This window comes from Oncorhynchus clarkii, chromosome 31 (assembly GCF_045791955.1).
Source record: "Oncorhynchus clarkii lewisi isolate Uvic-CL-2024 chromosome 31, UVic_Ocla_1.0, whole genome shotgun sequence".
NCBI classification, from domain to species: domain Eukaryota; kingdom Metazoa; phylum Chordata; class Actinopteri; order Salmoniformes; family Salmonidae; genus Oncorhynchus; species Oncorhynchus clarkii.
This window is the reverse complement of record NC_092177.1, coordinates 32,661,561-32,686,272: the sequence shown is the minus strand read 5'-3', so window position 1 is coordinate 32,686,272 and position 24,712 is coordinate 32,661,561. Positions and strand designations below refer to the sequence as shown.

General features: G+C 45.9%; 2 protein-coding genes across 2 annotated transcripts; both read left to right on the top strand.

Annotated features, from left to right (window-relative positions):
• Nucleotides 1-951: 951 nt before the first annotated feature.
• On the top strand, nt 952-6,593 carry LOC139390515 (uncharacterized). The gene is made up of 5 exons (XM_071137660.1): nt 952-1,173; nt 1,734-2,089; nt 2,912-3,111; nt 4,747-4,864; nt 5,081-6,593. Exons 2-5 carry the CDS (start codon nt 1,795-1,797, stop codon nt 6,169-6,171), a joined length of 1,704 nt encoding a protein of 567 aa, XP_070993761.1. The 5' UTR covers nt 952-1,173; nt 1,734-1,794; the 3' UTR covers nt 6,172-6,593.
• Nucleotides 6,594-18,434: 11,841 nt separating this feature from the next.
• On the top strand, nt 18,435-24,493 carry LOC139390798 (zinc-binding protein A33-like). The gene is made up of 6 exons (XM_071138193.1): nt 18,435-18,947; nt 19,656-19,751; nt 21,365-21,598; nt 21,888-21,910; nt 22,929-23,044; nt 23,267-24,493. The coding sequence occupies exons 1-6, from the start codon at nt 18,435-18,437 to the stop codon at nt 23,830-23,832; spliced, it is 1,548 nt and encodes a 515-aa protein (XP_070994294.1). The 3' UTR covers nt 23,833-24,493.
• The last annotated feature ends 219 nt before the right edge of the window (nt 24,494-24,712 follow it).

The following is a 24,712-nucleotide window of genomic DNA, read 5'->3' as shown; positions in this document are numbered from 1 at the left end:
ATGGGCAATAAACACAATGGGTTTTATTATGAATTGAGTTTCAAATCTAATTTCTTAGTACTTCTGGTATGGTGTGTGCTGCACGAGTTTTGCAATTTATTAATCAGAACATCCCTCGCCACACTGACCAAAGGGGAGCAAATGTACCACTAATTAGTTGCTAATGTGACGATAATAAATAACTGCAAATGCTATGATCTGGACAAGACTGCCAAATCAAGGCAAAGGTAAGAATCTCTGGATTAACTATCTAATGTTAGTTAAATGTAGTATTGAATAAATTGGAAAAATGTATTTAAATGGACAATTCTGTGAACTGTCTTGTGCACGTTTTAAATTGACACAATACCTGTTAGCAAAGATGTCAGCTAGAAATGAAGTGCAGGAGCTTGCAGGGATTTGTCGACTTGCATGATGTCTGCTTTGCATGATGTCTGAGAGTAAATAGAGACGAATATATTGATAACCATGTAAATCTCTCGGACAAGGTGAGTTATCAAAATGTCACCAGGGTAAGCCTACACAAAACACAACCCTTATTTTAAGTGTTTCTAAAATGTCCTATGGGAAAATGAATGGTGGAAAAACGATTGGAACCATTTTTCCTTTATTTTTTAAAACCTTTTATTTAACTAGGCAAGTCAGTTAAGAACACATTCTCATTTACAATGACGGCCTACCCCAGCCAAACCCTCCTCTAACCCAGACGGTGCCCTATGGGATTCTGGATCACAGCCGGTTGTGATACAGCCCGGGATCAAACCCGGGTCCGTAGTGACGCCTCTAGGTCCATTTCCCTGTTTGACCGTTAGGTTTTATGGGTATTATGACACCTCCACTGTGAGGCTCTATGGAGGACTGCTCCTCCGACCTAGGGAGTGCCAATATGGCCGACTAGTGGCCAATACATAGCGTCAGCAATCCATGTGTTACATACGTCAATCGTCTAAACCCATGCATCGCCTCAAAATGACATTTTTTAGGATGTGGTTGTATACGGTAATGTCTACTACGCATGCGCAATGTCATCAACGGTGCTTGGAAGGGAGGATATAAAGTTGGATCTATTTTTCCTTTGTCATATTGACGCTTGGCTTATCTACAGTGTTCATACGTATCGGTTGTCGTTTATAACAAACGGTGGTTCGTCAGCCTGATTTCAGCGACTGCACGGTACGTAACGCTAGCTAGAATTACTAGCCTAGCTGCCACTTGAGCCAAATATGTGCTTGAGCTGTAGGTTAACGTTAGCGAGCTAGCTAGCGTTGTATTCAAGAAGGAAGCTTTACATGGTCGGATAGCGACGATCGTTAGTTAGCTGGCTTTGTACTGTAACGTTAGTGTTGCTACATATTATGGTCTAGCCTTAGTGGTGTTGTAATAGTAGTCGAGTTTGCTAGATTTATAAAGCTTTTGGTAGCAATCAAGCTAACGTTAGCTAGCTAGCTAAACCTCAAGTGTGGTAGCTCGGTCGCGCGGTAAAGATGGGTTCACATTCACGCTGTGCTACTTGTTTTTCCTCACGCCATACGACGTTAGGCTGTCTTGTTCAACTGCTGTATTTGTTGGTAGTGAGTAGCTAGGCTACTAACTAGAACAATTATAATAATTCAGAAGTTAGCTACTGGTTTAATTACAGGTATGTATGATGCTGCTGACTAACGTACCGTTGTCACTCACTGATAATGTGACTTGGTAACGTTCAACTCTAGCTATTACTTTTCGTGTTTCAGTTGAATATCTGCCTGGTCCAGTTTCCCATATCCATCGTGTGATCGCCAAGGCAGCGAACCCATGGCGGACTCGGTGGAGACGTTCCAGACCCACCTAACCTCAGTCATGGACAGTTTGATCCGCGCATCGGTGTGCGAGATCACCAAACTGTTCCAGGACACGGTGAATGACTATCTGGTGGAAATATCGCTGAACAGGAAGGAAATGGACGCTCTAAAACTCCGACTCCGACTGACGGAGAACAAACTGAGAAATGAACGCAAGTACGGGATGGGGTGGGCAGAGAATCGCCGCAATGCTGGTTTGATAGTGTCTGAGGACGGTGGGCGGAAAAAGCGGAAAATTGAAGTGCCTCGTAAGTGTTCATATTTAGTAAGTACAGCCACAAGCATCACGGACCATAAAGTAGTTTATGTATTTGTTTTTCCATATGTATTAAACTGACATCATTCATCAGATAATTATTGAAATGTTATGTGATTGCATATCACATCAATACAAGTTGATTTTCTTGTGTACCATTAAGTCGAAAGCCTGTAATGCTTGTGTGAAGAGGTGCTTGTTATGTTGGAAGCCATCTGGCAGAGGCTGAGCTGTCTCATCTCTCCTTCTCTCTACTCCTCCGCTCTCCATCCCCACCACCTCCTCTTCATTTTCTATCTTTCACCTCCCCCACTCCTATCTCTGCTCTCCTTCATCACGACCTCTCCTTCTCCCTCCCTCCCTGCCTGCTCGTCATCCTGCCCTCTCCTTCTCCCTGCCTCCACCTCCTCCAATTCTCTATTTTCTTTCCTCTCCCCTTTTCACTCCCACCCCCTCTGCTCTCCTTCATGCTTCCTCTCCTTCTCCCTACTCTGCCTCCTCTCCTTCATGCTCTCTCCCTTCCCCCAACTCCTCCACTGTCAATGCGCCCCTCTTCTCCTGCGCCATGCCATTCCTCCTCCCGCTCTCCTTCAACATGCTTTCTCCCTTCCCCCAACTTCTCCACTTCTGTCACCGCTCCCCTCCATCCTTCATGCCCCCCTCTGCCTCTCTCCCGCTCCCTGCCATCCCTTCTCCTCTCCTTCATAATGCTCTCTCCCTTCCCCCTCTATTTATATCACTGCTCCGTTCTGTCCCTCCCACTCTTTCCTTAATGCTCCCTCCTCCTCACCCCATCCTCTCCCATCCTCCACAGGAGGAAAGCAGACGCTGGGCCTTGCCTTGGGAGGCGCGGGGGAGGAGGAAGGAGGAGCAGCCAGGGTAGTAATGGGGGGAGGGTGGAAGGAGGCACGCGAGCTGTACCTCATTCAGTTCCCCGGGGAGGAAGGAGAACTGGAGGAGGAGGGGGGCTGTGTTTCAGGAGAGGGGGAGGAGACGGACAACATCAAAGAGGAGGTGAGGGAGATGAGTCTGAATATGTCCTACACAACGTCACTGCATCAGATACCACTATACTGAACACAAATCTAACGCAACATGTAACATTTTCAAAGATTTTACTGTCTTACAGTTCATATAAGTAAAACCGGTCAATTGAAATGCATTCATTAGGCCCTAATCTATGGATTTCACATGACTGGGAATGCAGATATGCATTTGTTGGTCACAGATAACTTTAAAAATAAAAAAGTTGGGTGTGGATCAGAACCAGTCAGTATCTGGTGTGGCCACCATTTGCCTCATCCAGCACAATGCATCTCCTCAGAGTTGATCAGGCTGTTGATTGTGACCTGTGGATTGTTGCACCACTCCTCTTCAATTGCTGTGCGACGTTGCTGGATATTGGCGGTAACTGGAACACGATGTCATACACGTTGATCCAGAGCATCCCAAACATGCTCAATGGGCTGACATGTCTGGTAAGTATGCAGGTCATGGATGAACTGGGAAATGTTCAGCTTTCTGGAATTATGTACAGATCCTCGCAACATGCGGCTGTGCATTATCATGCTGAAATATGAGGTGGTGGATGAATGGCCTCAGGATCTCGTCACTCTATCTCTGTGCAATCCAAATTGCCATCAATAAAATGCGGTTGTGTTCGTTGTCTGTAGCTTATACCTGCCCATACCATAACCCCACCGCCACCATGGGGCACTGTTAACAACGTTGACATCTGAAAACCACTCTCCCACATGGCCCCATACACGTGGCCTGCGGTTGTGAGGCCGGTTGGACGTACTAACAAATTCTCTAAAACTACGTGGGAGTTGGCTTATGGGAGAGAAATGAACATTCAATTCTCTGGCAATAGCTCTGGTGGACATTCCTGCAGTCAGCATGCTCCCTCAACTTGAGACATCTGTGGCATTGTTGTGACAACTGCATATTTTATTGTCCTCAGCACAAGGTACACGTGTAATGGTCATGCTGTTTAATCAGCTTCTTGATATGCCACACCTGTCAGCTGGATGGATTATCTTGCCAGAAGAGAAATGCTCACGAACAGGGAGAACGTTTTGTTTTGTGCGTATATGGAACATTACTGGGATCTTTTATTTCAGCTCATGAAACATGGGACCGACACATTACATGTTGAGTTTTATATTTTTGTTCAGTGAAGTTTGTTATTTTTACAATGTTCTCAGTCTCACCACATGCTGATACAATGTTCATCTGCTGTGGTTGTGTGACTGACAAACTGCAGCAGTGCTGGTAGATGGCGTGGATGTTGGAAAGACACTGATTTGATATTCAGGTGCAGAAGTGCTTGTTCAGAAAGTGCACTCAAGTGTAGAACGTTGTAGACCCTAAACATGAATATAATTTTAGGACGGTATAGTTGTGTATTCTACCAGGTGACTTAAAGAATACAATTGTCTTCATGTCATCTTAAACTGTCTAAACATTGTACGTTTGCAGAAAATGCCCAGTGTAAAACTTGAACCTTGTTCTTTGGGGTACTTGCAAAGTGCACTTTCATAAGTATTTACATGAAATGCTGGGGGTGCTAGTGAACTCTGCATTGCATTAATGTTACTGTATTGTAGTCTATTGTGGGTAATGTAGTTAGTTTTGCTCTGTCTGTAGTCCAGTGACGTGGTGGAGGGGGGCTACCAGCCTGCGTCTCTGCGGCTGATCAAGGAAGCCCTGAAGATGGACCCGCCCAACCAGAACCGCCATACTGGATCCAGAAACCACAGCGAAGGTACTGACGCCAGCTCGGAACCAAAAACATGATTACAACAACTCTTGGATAGAGCAATAACCCCAATGGGAATGCTGAAGTTTTCTTGTAGGTTTCACAGGACACTTGTTAACGCCTTTGGCTCTGTACAGTGTTGTCTGCAGTACATTGTTTGCATGTGCCTTCATAGTACTGCTCCTCTAACAGACCCTCTCTCTCCATCTCTCTGCCCAGCAGGAGACATGGAGTTCAGCCCTATGGCCCTGAAGCGGCCCTCAGCCGTAAGGCATGAAGAGGGGGATGAGGAGGAGTGGGACGTGGGGTCCCCTCCAACAGAGGTGTCGGAGGGGGTGCTGAGCGTGGAGGACCTGAGTGGGCTGGAGACGGCCCTGAGGGCAGAGAGGGGGCGCCAGCAAGCAGCCCTGAGGATTCCTCCCACAGCAGGCTCCAACCATGGCTCCATGACCCCTGACCTGGAAGTCATGGCAGGCAGCGAGTTCAGCCTGGGCCAGAAGTACATTGGTCTGGATGGGTTGGAACAGGAGGGGGCGCTGGGGAGTCCCACACCCTCAGAGAGGGACTCTAGTGATGCCCTGCAGGGTCCTGGTGCCCGTCTGAAGGAAGGTGAGAGGGCACTGCCAGGGGGGGCTGGAGGAGTGCTGCAGCCACGCTGGCCCAAGAGGCCGAGGGATGGTGAGGGGATGGAGGAGCAAGGAGGCTCAGATGAGGCCCTGCATCACCCATCTGCTCCGGGTAGCGTGGATGACAGTGGTGAGGAGGAGACCGGAGACCTGATGCATTTCTGCACGCAGTGCGGCGGGGGCTTTGCCAACGAGGCTGAGCTGGAGGAGCACCCCTGCCCCCTGGGGGACACTCACTTGCAGGGAGGGACGGAGGCCACCCTGTTTCCCTGCGCCTCATGCGGCCACGCCTTCAGCCATGCCTGGGCCCTGAAGAACCACGAGTGTGTGTGCGCGGCCGAGCGGCCCCACCGCTGCGAGCTCTGTGGGAAGGGCTTCACACACTCTCGCTCGCTGGAGAGGCACCAGGTGGTTCACACTGGAGAGAGGCCACACCGCTGCCAGCAGTGCGGGCGGAGCTTTAGTCGCCTAAGCAACCTGGAGAGGCACCAGCGGATCCACACGGGCGAGCGTCCGTACGGGTGCGAGGTGTGCGGCAGGCGCTTCAGCAGGGTAGAGTACCTGAAAAGACACCAGCTGATCCACAGTGGAGACCGAGACAAGGCCGGCAGCGCCCACCAGTGCTCTCAGTGTGGGAAAGGCTTCAGTGAACCAGAGCAGCTCAAAAACCACGAGTGCTTTTTATAGTTCGATAATTGAGATTTACCATGATTTGTTTGGGGGAGGGGAAAGTTGAAAGAAATTCCTGCTCAAGATAGAAGTTGCTCCCTAACAGATCTAAGATTATTTTACTCTGGCCTCAATCCTGAAGTTGACCAATAGAAATGCAGTCTAAAGCTCTGACCTTGTATCAGTGGTTAGGGACAACTTCTACCTACTCAAAAAAAAAAGGCAATGACGGTCATCCAGGTTGAGAGGCCAAATTGTATATGGAGAAACTTGTGTGTTTTGTATGTTTCTCAAATGTACATTGTATCTTTATATTATGAAATGTAGTATTTTCACTTTGAATACATCAATCATGGCCTTGTATCTTGACTTTACAAAAACTATTTTGTACTATTCGTTTGTTTTCTGTATTATCTATCAGGAATAAACACTTGACTTTATTCAGTGACCAATGGTCTCCTTTCATATACTGTCAATTGCTGAGTGGAGAACAGCTCATAATAATGGCCAGAACAGAGAATATGGAATGGCATCTAACACCTGGAAACTATGCCATTCCACTGATTCCGCTCCAGTCATTACCACAAGCCTGTTCTCCACAGTTAAGGTGCCACCAACCTGTGGTAGGTATATGGTTTTATGTTGGATATTTGATTTTCTCTCAATAGCTATGACAAACATTTTATATTTTGAATCTGGGGAGGATGGAGAACAATCAACACCGTTTGTGTGAATTTAAAAAAAATTCAGATTTCAATATTCAAATCTAATTCGATACAAAAACGTATGTTCTCCATCCACTGTTTTCAGTACCATTTTCATTATGACATTCTTGGTTAAATAGCTATTGACGAGAGAACTGAATATCCAGTATAAAACTAATTTACCTTGGTGCCAAACCAAAGTACAGGCTCTAAAAAGTCAGATAAACAACACTTTCCTGTGGATATTTTGTCTCGAGCAGCTGAAGGAAAAGCCGGTAGTGTAAGTTTAAGTGTGATTTTATTCGACATTCTGGAACATTTCCACGATTTTTGCAGGCATTAGTTTCGGGCTGTATATAACATGTACAGCCTGATTAATCAGACTCACTTAATGCTCTACATCTCTCCTTACAGAAGTACAAACTTCTGTAGTCATAGTCACACAACAATTGGCGGTGGACCTCAAAGTAAAGGAAGAGTGTGTTCACATCAGCTGCTCTAGGTCCTTGTACCAGAGCAAAGATCAACTCGAGGTAACCTCTGTGATTTGCATTTATCAGTGACCTTCACACAGAAGCTACATGTGAACAAAGGTGTCATTTGTATTTGGAGAATATTCCGTTCACAGCTGAGACGCTCTGTTTTTTTCATACATGCGGTTATAATACTTTTTTTTTTAAATTATCTGCTTTAATCTTTGTGTAATTATTCAACGCATGTCCTCCATTTTCACGAGACCTTCTCTAGCAACCATTTAAGCAGGTTAGTATTCAGTAGGTGTGTGTGTACTGTAACTGGGGAGGAAACGCTAGCATTTTATTTTTCACCGACTATGGACAGACCATAATTATCTTACTAACATACCTGCTCATCGACATTGGGTGTGAAACTGGCTGATGTGGATGCTGTAGAATATTCCCCTACGGTGTCCAGGGGCAACCGCCTCACATCGTACCCCCTGAACAGAGGCCTTCGACTGGGGGTCCACCGGTCCAATCTCCACTCTGATGGTCGTTCCGACCCACAGCGGAATATGATGGAAAGTAGAGTCTCAGGCGGGGAGACTAAAGTTTTCGGAGGGGCAGCAGTAGGCAGACCACCCGGTTGGCCATCCAGCACTCAGAGAGGTATGGCAGAGTCACCACATACGCCGGCCCCATGCAGTAATCACCCATCCGGGCCCTAATCTCAAACTCCAGCTGAGCCCAGGGGTCTAGAGTTTGAGGCTGCCCGCTGAGGGACCACGTTGCTGAGGGTGAAGGTGGCACGGTGGTCCTCTGGGCCTTAGTGGTGCAGGCTGGGGTTGGGGTGGCCGTTAGTATAGGAGGAGCTGGTGTAGTCCTGGAGCACCACCTGGCTCTCCACCACGTTCTGGTCCAGAGGGCCATGGTGCGGGAAACAATGCATCTCTGGACTGGTACTGGAGAACTTCAATTTAGAACACACAGAGAGGGAACACTGAGATTAAAACCAACACAGAGAGAAACAGTGTAATAACATTCTACCACTGGTGATTACTCTGAGCTGTTGGGTATAAGAATATCATTTAGAAAAATAAGAACAAACACAGGCCTAAGCTTCAATTATGATCCAGTCTTTTTATTCCTGGAAATCACTAGGTAGTGGTTTGAGTTAAAAGTGGAATTGACAGCGCTTTAACTACTTTGCAGATATGACACAAACAGGAAATCATAATATTAGTCAAAAATATCAAATTCAGTTTATGCTTAAACAACAACTTTATAAGAGATTTTAAAAATAGGTTTTGTTTGATTCAAAATTCCATTATGTAAACTGAGGCATTGTTAGCTAAATATATGGATGCATGACTAATATAATTCACCAATACATTTCTTGGTACTTCCAAAAATATTGCTATCAGGTTGTAAATCACACAGTGGCAATCTGTCATTCAGGGCAGTTGGGGCACATGTTTTGAGTCCCACATTTTTGCCTGTTTCACATGTTATTTTGGCATTAATACATGTCACATATCAGTTTGCAAACAATGTAAAAAATAATTATATATCATGGAGTTATTAAAGCTGCATACAAAGATGGTCTCTTTTTTGTTTTCTTGAGTAAGGCATCTCCAAAATGCAGGTGTTTCAGCCTAGCTCAGTGCTTTCTGTGGTGGTGGGGCAAGCCAGCAGAAAATACGGAGGGTTGCGCTGTGATTGGCTCAGTGTTCTGTCACTCACAGGGACACTACGTCACCGCCAAATCTAAGGGTAGACTTAGACAATTCAATCCCCTTGGGTGCTGCCATAGAGTTATATAAGAAGTGCCCGAAAATCACTGACAATGATTCACCCTCGCCCCGAGTTCCCTGTTGTCTTGAAAGCACCATAAATCCACAGAATGCCAGAGTTTGACAACAACATTTTCCCACGAAGGACAGCCGCGCCACCTTCCTGTTCAAGGGAGCACAGCACAAGGTGAGTCCAAAAATGTATTGTGTGCTGCTGCATAAGTGATGTAATATGCCAGGGAGATATGTATACTGTAGCTCAGAAAGTAATACTAAGTGTATGTTGTGTAGTAAACTGTTAGTAGCCCATGTGCCTCACCCTAATCATTTGGTCTATTTTCACCTCTGAATTTCATTACTGTTCTGACTTAGTGCTGCACATGTAGCCTATAACCTGTAGAAATGTAATCATTGAATATTGTAAGAACTTTCATTGTTTACTTATATGCCCCCTTTATTTATCCTACGGTTCTGACTTGGTGTACAGGGAGAACACTGTATGAATGGCCATGTTCTGAATTATGTCGCTGTGTATTTCAAAAGTGCTGAACATATAGTTATATTGACTGCGTCCATCCTAGCTCACTCATTAATGTCTTAAACGAAATTACGGATTGCCTCTTATACGCTTGTCGTCCCCTCATGCCATAGTTTGTACATCTCAATTGTCAGTAGAAACCACATTTGTTTAAGCAAGTCAGCCATATCAGATGTTTTTTTTAAAGGCAGTAAATGAGGCTGAATGAACTGTTTCGCTGCCAGACAAGGCTCCGCTGATAGCCAGATGTAGCAGAGGTAAGGTGTTGGGACTGCTGTTGGGACAGCTTTATGTAGGCCCTAACATTTTGTGGGCGCCGTTTGTCACCATTATAGTGCAATTAATGTAGTGTTGTGTTGTGTAGTGGCTTTGCTGGCATGCGCCCCACATTTTTTTTGCCCCACCAAGATTTACATGCTAAAATCGCCACTGATATCACAGCTGGCCTTAGGGATGCAGTTTCAGTTTCAATGGCTCAATATTTTTTACAAAAATGGCCGACTTTAACTAAGGCTGGGGATGTCAATACAATCAAACTAGCAATAGCAATTGTGAGGATTTATGTCTATGCTCTATAACCTACTACTATATCACGTAAGATTGAATTGTTTGAACAGCAGTTGTGTGTGTGTGTGTGTGTGTGTGTGTGTGTGTGTGTGTGTGTGTCAAGAACTGAGCAACATGCTGAGACTGCTGCATGTTGCAAAACTTTAGATAACAGCAAGGCAGATGCTTTATCCTTATGTTTGTATGTGACAATATTGAGCATTTGCCATTTATTGCTTAGCTAATAAAAGTACATAGAGTACAATCAGTGACTCAGTGTTATAACTTGTTCTGATACCAGATTTGAATTGACGCAACCCTAACACAATGATCACAAGTCAGTTTTAACACGGCTAATAGGTTAGCACACGTGTCAAATACAAGGCACGCGGGCCAAATAGGACACACAAGCGAGTATAAATGTGTCTACCTGTTGATTCATCTACTGCGCTCGCATCAGTAAATTCAACTTCAATTGCACAGCTTTCGTGTGTCCGGTTTACAGCGAGCAGCAGAGGGAATGTGTACAGACACATGCCACAGTCCTAACTAGCCTACTAAAAATATTGCAGTCTGGCTTCGGTTTTTAAAGTTTGACAATAAATAACCAAAAAACAAAACCTGCAACAAAGCACCATGCAAAGGAAAAACATGTACAGCAACATTTGAGCAGTAGCTGAGGCTGGCTACTCAACGACAATACATTTTGAGTGCACCATACTGCAATGCTGCATTCAACCATGCAGTGCAAAACAATTGAAAATCATGTTTTAAGTTTCAATCTTTCAATTTTTGCCTAAAATTACATACCCAAATCTAACTGCCTGTAGCTCAGGATCTGAAGCAAGGATATGCATATTCTTGATACCATTTGAAAGGAAACACTTTGAAGTTTGTGTAATGTTAAATTAATGTAGGAGAATATAACACATTAGATCTGGTAAAAGATAATACAAAGAAAAAACGTGTTTTTTTGTATTTTTTAGTACCATCATCTTTGAAATGCAAGAGAAAGGCCATAATGTATTATTCCAGCCCATGCGCAATTTAGATTTTGGCCACTAGATGACATCAGTGTATGTGCAAAGTTTTAGACTTAGCCAATGAACCATTGCATTTCTGTTCAACATTTTGTATCAAGACTGCTCAAATGTGCCTAATTGGTTTATTAATGCATTTTCAAGTTCATACTGTGCACTCTCCTCAAACAATAGCATGTTTTTTTATTTCACTGTAATAACTACTGTAAATTGGACAGTGCAGTTAGGTCTTCCTTTCTGGGTTGGCGACCCCCCTTGGGTTGTGCCGTGGCGGAGATCTTTGTGGGCTATACTCGGCCTTGTCTCAGGATGGTAAGTTGGTGGTTGAAGATATCCCTCTAGTGGTGTGGGGGCTGTGCTTTGGCAAAGTGGGTGGGGTTATATCCTGCCTGTTTGGCCTTGTCTGGGGGTATCATCGGATGGGACCACAGTGTCTTCTGACCCCTTCTGTCTCAGCCTCCAGTATTTATACTGCAGTAGTGCTAGGGTCAGTCTGTTATATCTGGAGTATTTCTCCTGTGTTATCCGTTGTCCTGTGTGAAATTAAGTATGCTCTCTCTAATTCTCTCTTTCTTTCTCTCTCTCGGAGGACCTGAGCCTTATGACCATGCCTCAGGACTACCTGGCATGATGACTCCTTGCTGTCCCCAGTCCACCTGGCCGTGCTGCTGCTCCAGTTTCAACTGTTCTGCCTGTGGCTATGGATCTTTGACCTGTTCACCGGACGTGCTACCTGTCCCAGATCTGCTGTTTTCATCTCTCTAGAGACAGCAGGAGAGGTGGAGATACTCTCAATGTTCGGCTATGGAAAGCCAACTGACATTTACTCCTGAGGTGCTGACCTGTTGCATCCTCGACAACTACTGTGATTATTATTATTTGACCATGCTGGTCATTCATGAACATTTGAACATCTTGGCCATGTTCTGTTATAATCTCCACCCAGCACATCCAGAAGAGGACTGGCCACCCCTCATAGCCTGGTTCCTCTCTAGGTTTCTTCCTAGGTTTTGGCCTTTCTAGGGAGTTTTTCCTAGCCACCGTGCTTCTACACCTGCATTGCTTGCTGTTTGGGGTTTTAGGCTGGGTTTCTGTACAGCACTTTGAGGTATCAGCTGATCTAAGAAGGGCTATATAAATACATTTGATTTGATTTGATGATTAACAAGAATTGAAGCTTTCTGCCAATATCAGATATGTCTATGTCCTGGGAAATGTTCTTGTTACTTACAACCTCATGCTAATCACATTAGCCTACGTTAGCTCAACCGTGCCGCGGGGGACACACCGATCGTGTAGAGGTTAATTCTCAAACATACTATTCTTGGAGTGGATATGAACAGGTTTTAATAAAATGTCATGTTGCTAAAACGCTGTCATTTCCACTTTAAAAAGGGAAACAGAAACATAATATTTCACAGATGACATAATAATGACATTACTTTGTTTGAATTGCTTTGGGTGAGAGAAGTCACACTACTTAAGCACTTTTCTAAGAACTGCTGGCTTCACACAAACACACCACAAATAAAGTTTTTTTCTTGAATCGAGTAGAATCAAATGGAATTGACCCTGAATGTAATACACAGTTACACACACACAGACAGACAGTATACTCACCTGTGGTTCACACATCCACTTGTCTCTGGGCCGTTTGCCTCCGCCAGGGGTAGGTATGTAGGAAGAGCAGAGTGGAGCACGGCTCTGGCGTTGGTACAGCCTGGCAAAATGCTACTGGTTCCTGTGGCACTGGCAGATGGGCTGGTACCCCTCTCCCCCTACGGCTTTTGGGGGAGTCTTCATGTAGAAGAACCAGAGGCAGGGGGTGAAGTCACCCACCTCCCCCAGAGTAGACCTCCAAGACTGGCTAGAAGCAAGAGCAGAGCCGCTCTCTACTTTTGGAGAAATGATTTGCCTTCTGTAAGTTTAAGAAACATTGACTTTAGCCTTGTAATTCCATTTCCAAAAACCCACATATCTTGGAGATAATTTATGTCTCTCCCTCATGAGGAGGGAGGATAAGGAAAGTTCACTGAAGCAACAAGTAATGGTAGACCTATCAATTAGTTATAGTGATTTTAAAGATTGTTTAAAGTTATTAAGTGATTCAAACTCGTAATTCTGTTACCAAATCGGTAACGGAATTACTGAAGAATCTTTAACGTAATTACTCTAATTGAATTGGCTACAATGGGAAATACTGGCATACTGTTATGTTCAGCTCATAACTGTTTTCTTTCTCTTTCCATCATCTGGTAGTCAAAGCAAGACTGTGAAAACAGTCTGGACAACACACCCCTCTTCCTCTCTCTCTCTATCTCTCTGCCGCTCTCTCTCTTCTCTCTCTCTCCAGTTAATGTCATGTCTCCCGGCTCTTAATGACTCCTACCATGACACCTGCCACCTACCCTCTTTCCATTTACTGTAACAAGTTTCCTCGCCCACTGAGCACCTACCGACACCGGACGTCCATGGATGTTGAAAAGTAGTTTTCATTTGGTCAGTCCACCCTGGTAGGACCAAATCTGAACCAATCATAGACGTCTATGTTTCACAAGATTGGACAGCACAGTACAGAACAGTACTGTCAAATAGAGTACAGTACAGTACTGTAAACTAGAGTTCAGTAAAGCACACGAGTGCAGTATAATTAAGCAATACAGCCCGAGGGGGTGTGGTATACAATGCATTTGGAAAGTATTCAGACCCCTTGACTTTTTCCACATTTTGTTACGTTACAGCCTTATTGTCAAATGTATGAAATACTTTTTTCCCTCATCAATCTATACACAATACCCCATAATTGACATTTTTGCAAATGTACAAAACATGTAAAACACATTTAATATCACATTTTCAAGTATTCAGACACTTTACCCAGCACTTTGTTGAAGCACCTTTGGAAGCGATTACAGCCTTGAGTCTTCTTGGGTATCACGCTACAAGCTTGGCACACCTGTATTTGGGGAGTTTCTCCCATTCTTCTCTGCACATCCTCTCAAGCTCTGCCACGTTGGATGTGAAGCGTTGCTACACAGCTATTTTCAGGTCTCTCCAGAGATGGTTGATCGTGTTCAAGTCCGGGCTCTGGCTGGGCCACTCAAGGACATTGAGACTTGTCCCGAAGCCACTTCTTTGTTGTCTTGGCTATGTGTGCTTAGGGTCGTTGTCCTGTTGGAAGGTGAACCTTCGCCCAGTCTGAGGTCCTGAGAGCTCTGAAGCAGGTTTTCATCAAGGATCTCTCTGTACTTTACTCCCTTCATCTTTCCCTCAATCCTGACTAGTCTCCCAGTCCCAGCCACTGAAAAACATCCCCACAGCATGATGCTGCCACCACCATGCTTCACCGTAAGGATGGTGCCAGGTTTCCTTCAGACGTGACACTTGGCATTCAGGCCAAAGAGTTCAATCTTGAGAGTTGGTTGTCCTTCTGGAAGGTTCTCCCATCTCCACAGAGGAACTCTGGACCTCTGACAGAGTGACCATCGGGTTCGTGGTCACCGCCCTGCTCCCCGGATTGCTCAGTTTGGCCATGCGGCCAGCTGTTGGAAGAGTCTTAGTGGTTCCAAACTTCTTCCATTTAAGAATGATGGAGGCCACTGTGTTCTTGGGGACCTTCAATGCTGCAGAAATGTTTTGGTACCCTTCCCCAGACCTGTGCCTCGACACAATCCTGTCTCAGAGCTCTACGGACAATTCCTTCGACTGTGGGACCTTACATAGTCAGATGTGTGCCTTTCCAAATCATGTCCAATCAATTGAATTTACCACAGGTGGACTCCAATCAAGTTGTAGAAACATCTCAAGGATGATCAATGGAAACAGGATGCACCTGAGCAAAATGTTGAGTCTCATAGCAAAGGGTCTGAATACTTATGTAAAGAAGGTATTTCTGTTTTTAATGTTTAATACATTTGCAAACCTTTCTTAAAACCTGTTTTCGCTTTGTCATTATGGGGAATTGCGTGTAGATTGATGAGTACAATTTATTTCATCCAGTTTAGAATAAGCCTGTAACGTAACGAAAAGGGGAAGGGGTCTGAATACTTTCAAATGCACTGTATGGCCAATATATCATGGCTAAGGGCTGTTCTTAGGCACGATGCAATGCAAAGTTCCTGGACACAGTCCTTATTGCCCATATACCACAAACCCCCGAGGTGCATTGTTTGTGGGCGGAGCTCATTCAAATAATAGCCAGTGTGTAGAATAATACCCAAATATGCAAATAGGGATATTGCATATTTCTAACTTTTTGTAGTTATTCAGGATACACCACCATGAACAGAATGATATTCTTATCCATAATTATGCATTTCTAGTGTAGTACAGATCAGGGACCAATGATGTTATTCCGTTTCCATAATTCCATTACCGGATGTAAATCCATTTCACCTACTGTAGTTCAATAACCAAAAGTCATTTTTTTTCAAACTCAAGGTGTCATGTCGTAGCTGACACTGATGACTGACTGGGGAACAAGCACTGCCCAGAAGCTGACCATAGAATAACCCAAAATGTGACAGATAACAGGTTTAATTTGGAGACCCATAGGTATTTCCCCGTTCCCCCTTGGTGGAATGGAAGCTGCTGATTTCCAACTGATGGATTGGTTTAAAGGTCCAATGCAGCCGTTTTTATCTCAATATCAAATCATTTCTGGGTAACAATGAAGTACCTTACTGTGATTGTTTTCAATTAGAATGGTCAAAAAGAAACAAAAATTGCTTCTTAGTTGAGAGCGATTTCTCAAGCCAAGAATTCAGCTAGGACTGTCGGGGATTGGTCTGAGTGGGGAAGGGGAAACTGAAAAACAGCTGTTATTGCCCGAGAGGTTTTGGAGGTCTATTAACTAATTTACCACCTGGTGATGGCACCAGGCAGGTCACAACTCCCACCAAAACAGGCTGAAATTTCAGATGCTTATACTCTAAAAGGGCATTATCATCATTTTAACAATTTCACAGTATTATTCCAACCTCATAGTGTGAAAATATACACTGAGTATACAAAACATTAAGAACACCTGCTCTTTCCATGACATAGACTGTCCAGGGGAATCCAGGTGAAAGTCATGATCCTTATTGATGTCACTTGTTAAAATCCACAGTTTCCTGTGTGTATCAAGAATGGTTCACCACCCAACAGACATCCAGCCAACTTGACACAATGGTGGGAAGCACTGCAACATGGGCCAGCATCCCTGTGGAAGGCTTTCAACACCTTCCAGAGTCCATGCCCTGACGGATTGAGGCTGTTCTGATGGCAAAAAGGGGGGGGGGGGTGCAGCTCAATATTTGGAAGGTGTTCCTAATGTTTGGTATACTCAGTGTAAATAAAACATGGGAAAATCAAGTTTTTGACTGCACTGGGCCTTTAAGTTTACAGCCTTTAATCAGAGTGCTGGCTCATGTTCGAGCCTCACATTTCCAAGGCAATGTTCTGGAACGTTTCAAACCCTCAGGATGACACCTGGTTTAAAGCACAATAAAATAACAGTAGAGAGGCTATATACCAGTAGAGTCAAAGTGCAGTGGCACTGGTTAGTTGAGGTAATATGTACATGTAGGTAGAGGTAAAGTGACTATGCATAGATAATAAACAGTGCTTCAGGGGGTGCATAAAAGTAGGAGCCAGGAACCTAAATGGAACTGGGCCAGAGCAATACCTGGTTCTCTACGCCTCTGCCCACGGGGCTCTGTGGACATGTAGAGGCAATGTTCCAGAACACTGCCTTGAAAAGGTGAGGCTCGTACATACTGCCCCAACAGATCCAGGACAACGCAATCGCGCACACGGCCCTATCCCACCTGGACAAGAGGAATACCTATGTGGGTCTTAAGACTTCCCCTTCCTGTACACCCTGTTCACCCATGACTGCGTGGCCATGCACGTCTCCAACTCAATCATCATGTTTGCCGACCAAGTGGTAGGCCTGATTACCAGCAATGACAAGACCGCCTACAGAAAGGAGGTGACAGACCTGGTGGAGGTGACAGACCTGGTGGAGGTGACAGACCTGGTGGAGAGGTGACAGACCTGGTGGAGAGGTGTCAGACCTGGTGGAGGTGACAGACCTGGTGAAGAGGTGCCAGGAAAATAACCTCTCCTTCAACGTCAACAAAACAAAGGTGCTGATCATGGACTACTGGAGCCAGCAGAGGGGAGCACGCCCCCGTCTCCCATCCACATCGACAGAGCCGCAGTGGAGAGGGTCAAAAGCTTTAAGTTCCCCAGCGTGCACATCACCGAGGACCTGAAATGGTCCCTTCACACTGACAGCATGGCGAGGAAGGCGCAGCAGCACCTCTTTAACCTCAGGAGGCTGAGGAAATTAGGCTTGGCGCCGAAGACCCTCACAAACTTCAACAGATGCAGCATCGAGAGCATCCTGTCGGGCTGTATCACCGCCTGGTACTGCAACTGCACCGTCCACAACTGCAGGGCTCTCCAGAGGGTGGTGCGGTCAACACAACACATTATCGGGGACACAATGCCTGCCCTCCTGGACATCGACACACCAGGTGTCACAGGAAGGCCAAGAAGATCATCCAGGACCTCAGTCACTCGGAACTTGCCAGTCTTTGTCACGGATGGCCTATTCCAGCAGAAGACCGTAATGGGGTCCAATCACCAACACTGGACAACTGAGGAGGGGAAAAACATTGCCTGGTCCGACGAATCCCAGTTCGTGTTGCGTCATGCTGATGGCAGTCCATGGCCCCATCCTGCCCGGTGTCAACGGTACAGGCTGGTGGTAGTGGTGTAATGGTGTGGGGAATGCCACAGCTATATGAGCATTGTTGTTGACCAGGTGCATCCCTTCATGGCTACAGGGGGGGTGTACCTCATAAACTGAGTATAAATGTATTTATATTCCGGACTCTGACATTGCTCATTCTGATATATCTTCCTTTATATTGGATTATGTGTGCATTGTTATTGTATAGTTGGATGTTTCTGCATTGTTGGATCTCGAAAAAAGCATTTCGCTGCACACGCAAAACTGTGTACACGACCAATAAACGTTGATTTGATGTGCACTTCTTCACCCTCTTCCGTGAAAACAGAGGAGTCTACTGTCTCAGACAGACCGCACCCTTGTCGCCCTCTCACATACGGAAGAGTGAACTTTTCCCGTGCTGCAGTCAGCTACTTTCTGAGCGCAACCCGCTATCCTTTCAGTATGCAGACGGCTCGGAATGGCTACTGACGCCAGCACGCTTGAGGAGCTACATAGCGAGCTCACCTGTCCAGTGTGCCTCGAGCTCTTCCGTGAGCCGGTGATCCTCGAGTGCGGACACCACTTCTGTCGCGTGTGCATTACGCAGTGCTGGGAGGCCAAGTACGATGAACACCCGACCTGCCCGAAGTGCCGAAAGACATGCGCTCCGAAGCTGCGCCCCAACTCGCTTCTGTGTAACGTCGTGGACAGCGTGAGGAGAGCTCGAGCCATGGATGGGAAACCCGGAGACCAGGAGAGCTCACAGGAGGATACTGAAGAACGGCAACGGGGGGGCATTATGCCCAGCTCCGGGTTCAGTTTCACCGATTTCTCTCCTCGCCTCGAGTCAGACCGGTGCGAGGAGCACGAGGAGAAGTTGAAGCTATTCTGTGAGGATGATCAGCTCGCGATCTGCCTGGTGTGCGGGATGTCCCGAGACCACAAGACGCACAATGTCATCCCCATCAACGAGGCGTTCGAGAACTACAAGGTAACACTTTTACAACACTATTTTACTATTTATGTATCTACCTATGTAGGTGTTTGGAATACATATAAGTTAGCCGGGTTCGTACATCATGACACAGGGACCTGACGCATTGGAATGAATAAATTGTGGCAGAATCTGTCCACAAATCTCAAACTGAGCCAAGTTCACAAAGTTACTATTCAGTCATATATTTTAAGTCTTGTAAGATAAATGTGGACCCAAGATAATTGAGTCTTTAACAGGCTAGAGCGCGAGACATAAGCAGACACAAGTCAGTGTTGATGTAGCCTATACTTGGAGCTCGAGAGGAATTCGGCGTGCTGGTGTCAAGCCTTAGTTCCCAGACATATTTAACCTTTTATATTTGCTTTGGATATTTGGTGACATACCTCAGTCACCACACTGTTTTCACAAATCTTATCCATCTACATTGTAACTTTTGGGGGGTTCATTTGGGTAACTTGTTGAAATGAAGCCAGATAGTTGGAAAAGCCCTCTGGTCATATGAGTCACATTGAGCTTGTTGTCAGACTACAAAGGATCCAAAACAGTACATCTTAAATTATCAAGAGAGTTAGGCCTAATTCAATGAATCTCCGTATAACGGAAAACACTGTTTACCAGTTCAACTCGCATAACTTCAAGCTGTGTGTGTGTGTGTGTGTGTGTGTGTGTGTGTGACCTGTTTTTCTTCTTCCTCTTCTGCAGGACAAGCTGTCCATAGCCCTGGAGAGAGTAATGATCCAGACTGAACAGGCTTCTCTCTGTCAGGTCCAGACCAACAACAAGATCATGCTCATCAAGGTATACTGACTGACTGACTGACTGACTGACTGACTGACTGACTGTGTGTGTGTGTGTGTGTGTGTGTGTGTGTGTGTGTGTGTGTGTGTGTGTGTGTGTGTGTGTGTGTGTGTGTGTGTGTGTGTGTGTGTGTGTGTGTGTGTGTGTGTGTGTGTGTGTGTGTGTGCGTGCGTGCGTGCGTGCGTGCTGTCAGTGAGAGGCTTCTCATTTACAGTGCCCATCATCCTTGAAACGTTTCTAGTGGCCAGTCAACACTCTAGTGCATTGTCTCACCCAGGCACATTCAAATGAGTTTAATTATACAGAGTTTGTCAATGTGATTATGTTGTTACAGGTGGTAACGTCGTTATTGGACAGTTGTGAATGTCTAATGCACAATGACGCTGGGATTATGACTCTGATTACGGGATTACCCATTCTTTCTCTCACACACAGTGCAGACACACACACACACACACACACACACACACACACATTATCACACCCTTAATGTAAACACACACAGAATTAGGTAAAATACACGCCTTAGTTCGTACCGATAAGATCAATCATAACATGTAGGATTGTCCCAGGTCTCTCCCTCTCTGTTCTGACACAGGCTTCACCTCACAAGGCTTTGTGAAGTAAAAGAGAAATGTTCAGGCTCTACTGTGTGTGTGTGTGTGTGTGTGTGTGTGTGTGTGTGTGTGTGTGTGTGTGTGTGTGTGTGTGTGTGTGTGTGTGTGTGTGTGTGTGTGTGTGTGTGTGTGTGTGTGTGTGTGTGTGTGTGTGTGTGTGTGTGTGTGTGTGTGAGGTAGATACCGAATGTGTACGATGTCGGTGGAGGCCTGCGTTGAAGATGAGCACAGCACAGACATCGGGACCCCATTAAGGAGGCATGCATGCCCTGTGTCTGTCTGTCACACACTGAAACACTTTCTCTCCTCCAATCACTTGTTCTTTCACTTCCCTCTGTCTCTCTGTGGGGAACAGGATGTGTGTCAACGATCTAGCTACCACGTCACCGATGTGGCAAGTGTGTGTGTGTGTGTGTGTGTGTGTGTGTGTGTGTGTGTGTGTGTGTGTGTGTGTGTGTGTGTGTGTGTGTGTGTGTGTGTGTGTGTGTGTGTGTGTGTGTGTGTGTGTGTGTGTGTGTGTGTGTGTGTGTGTGTGTGTGCGTGCGTGCGTGTGTGTGTGTGTGTGTGTCTATGCAGCGGAGGTGGTTAGGTGTTCATGTGACGAGTGACCGTTTCTGAGAACTGAGATTCGAATCATGAGATTTGAATCAAGTGATTTGAATCACGAGATTTGAATCAATATGTGTTTATCTCCTGCCTCTGTTATCACTGAATGTGCTGTTGCCGTGTGTCTGTCTCATTGTGTTTCGTGATGTCTTTGTTTTTTTTGCATTGTTTTATATCACTGCTGTCGCCACCTCTTGACAGCCTGTCACTGTAAGTAAGAATTTCCTCTTAATTGACTTAGTTGTATCCTTTGAAGTGGAAATAAAATGAAACAAGCTCGTGTTAGCTCCCAGAGCTAACCTCCTGACTGAAGCTCAGTGGTCCAACACAGTCTCCAAAGATGGATTCCAACCCAGTCTGTAACATTTTCTCTGCCCTTCCCTACGTCAGGAGCGAGCTGGGGACATAGAGGAGCAGGTGAGTGCAGAGTTTGGACGTCTGAGGGAGTTCCTTCTCCAGGAGGAGGAGAGAGTGAAGGAGAGTCTGCGGCGGGAGAAGGAAAATAGGCTCAACCAGTTGGAGGAGGTCCTCAAACACACCACAGAGCAAATCGGCCAGTTAGAACAAACTGCCGACCAGCTCCGCGTCAAACTCCGAGAGAATGAGAACCCGGCACAACTCCGGGTGAGATGAGAGAGGAGAGGAGGGAGGAAGGGGAAATAAAAGGAGTGGAGAGAGGGGGAAAGAGAAAGGGACTGTAATGGATATAGGAACAAAGAGAGAAAATAGATTGTAGAGGAGGAAGGGAGAGGGGTTAAGGGTGGGTGGAGGGGGGTAAAGAAATAGAGGGAGAGTGAAAACGAAAACAGAAAGAAAGGGTTGAAGTAAAATCCAGAATATAGTTGAGGGTTTTTGAGGAGAAGAGTGTGTGGATGTCTCAGCAGGGCCTCATCGCTGTCATTCTTTCTTTCAGGGAATCAAGGATTTTATCGGAGGGTAAGTGAAAGAATCCATGGTTCTTATCTGATGCTACAGTTCATAGATCTGTGTCATATCCACATGACTTCACATGATAAAAAAAACAGTAACCCAATGTTCCTCGCACTTTTTCAACATTATTTATTCATACTGTAAGGCAGTGGTCGTCAACCGGACGATCTTCAAGGCATTCCTAGTCGATCACCAAACATTTCTGTAGAAAAGCCCACGATAAAGGCTTGCGCTCCTTTTTTTTCCTATTCGTGTTGCGCTGTTGGCGGTAGTTCCACTTGATTCAGAAGCCCTGCGCACCGGGCAGGCAAAGTGTTCCCATTTTGAACCATTTCATTTGTCTGAAAATACAAACTTGGCCTACCTGCCAGACCGCGAGATCTGTGGCTAAATTGAATACGGCTACTGCGTTGACCAATCGGATAGCTCGCAGAACTTCCATGACCTACAGAACATCCATGACCCCGGCCACAGCAAAGTTTGATACTAGCCTACATAAGATTCAATAACTTTTAAAACCATGACCAGGGAGAGACTGTCAAAAGAATACAGCAAAGAGCTGCTGTTTTTATGAGTGAGTTCATGTCAAATAAATTATTCAGCCCTGTCACTGGTTTTATTCAACGCTATGACAAAACATAAAACAACACTTTTCCGCACTTCCACTTGCGCTGCCGCTGCAATGAGTGAGTAGCCAAGTGAAGGCCGATTGACAGCCCTGCATTTGTATTATCAGTAGCAGCTCGTCTTGTCTATTTTAACGTCAAGGAATATTTCACGTTCTCTGATGTTAGGAACAGCATGGATTTGTGCATGAGGCAGATGCGGAGCGACTCGAGTTTCGCCATCAGGTGGATGACGGTGTCCCCTCTCTGGTCAGTCTCACTGGAGGAAAGGAAGGAGAGAGAGAGGCGGACCCTCTGCTGCTCTCTCCCTCCCTCCGCCGAGACTAAGGCCGTGTTCAGAACCACTGGGAACTCTGGAAAAAAAACTCTCTCTCTCTTCATCCGTCTCTCTCTCTCAGAGCGGAGATTATGTTTGAGCGACCCCCGGAGGTGTGTGTGGATCTGCCGGAGGGGGAGTTCCTGGGACCACTGCAGTACCGCACCTGGAGGAGGATGAGCGCTGTCCTTCAGCCAGGTACAACCACAGCAAAATGTAGTTAGACCGCACCTGACCACATATAGTCCACACTAGACTCCATTAGACGACAGCGCTCACATATCTGACAACATTCCACCACAGGATCCATTGCATTCTATCAAACCTGACTGTCACACGACAGTATCCAACCACACCAATATGTTGACCGCATACAGCCTGTCCTTTCTATCGTATTCCAAATCCTCTGTCTCTTCCCAGGTGTGACAGCGGTGACTCTAAACCCAGACACCGCCTACCCCAGGCTGTGGGTGTCCACGTGCTGCACCCAGGTCAGTGTCGGGGACATCCAGCCCAACCTGCCCAACAACCCTGAGCGCTTCACACGCTACAACATTGTCCTGGGAAGCCAGGCCCTCGCCTCAGGGCAACACTACTGGGTGGTTGAGGTGGGCACCAAGACGGCCTGGGGGCTGGGGGTGGCGGCCGCCTCGGTCAACAGGAAGGATGAGATCAGCCTGTGTCCCGACGACGGCTTCTGGACCCTGGTGTTAAGAGAGGGGCGGGGAGGGAGCGAGTATGAGGCCTGCACCAACCACGAGGAGAGCCTGTTGCACCCCCCTCGACCCCCCAGGAGGGTAGGGGTGTACCTTGACTACGGTAGGGGTGTGGTGGCGTTTTACGACGCAGGGGATATGAGTCACCTGTTCACCTTCTCCGACGCCACGTTTACAGAGCCGGTGTTCCCCTACTTCAACCCCTGGCCAATCCTCAAAGGGAGAAACCGTGAGCCTCTTATCATTATTAGCCCCGACCCGGAGGTATGAGAGACCCGGTAAGAACTGTCAGAGAACACTGAGAACCAAAGACAAGAAAGTGGAACAATGTAGAGAATGTGTGAGAGAAACTGCAATGTCATCATCCTATTCACTAACACTTGACTATTGTTCACGGTTTTGTCATTTATGAACATTTCCTGTAAATATATTTCCATGGAATATGTGGGTGTTTTGTGTTTAAAGAGAGCACATGCCAGAGGATTCTGAAGGAAGCCACATGGAAAAGCGAATTGAAAATCACCTTAAACATGACATTCTTTCCCTTACAAATGGACATGGCCAAACAATGAAATTACAATTTCGTACTATATTTATCTAAAGTGTGTATATAGTAAGATGACAGTGTTTTACAGTGTATTTTACATTTTAATAGCGGAGTATATACATCGGCAAATCAGATCACGCCTCCATTCTGCTCCTCCAGGAAGCAGGAAGCACCCCTTGGTAAGGTCTGTTGGTGTGACCAATCGGAATCTATGCTTCTAGATTGTTTTGATCACGCAGACTGGAAAATGTCCCCGGTCGCCTTTGAGAATAGTATCGACGTATACACATCGGTGACTGGCTTCATCAGAATGTGCATTAAGGATGTTGTTCCCACTGTGACGATTGGAACTTATCCAAACCAAAACCGTAGATAGATGGCAGCCATCGCACAAACCACCGCATTTAACCACGACAAGGTGATTGGGAACATGGACGTGTATAAAGAGACCAGCTGTGGTTGCAATTCAACAGCTCAAACATGAGATGATAATCACAAATGACAAAGGAAAAGCCAGCCATGTCACCGACACCCCCGCCTTCGGACAAGCGGAACACCTTCGCCCACTTCCAGGACAACAACATCGAGCCACCGACGCAGGCC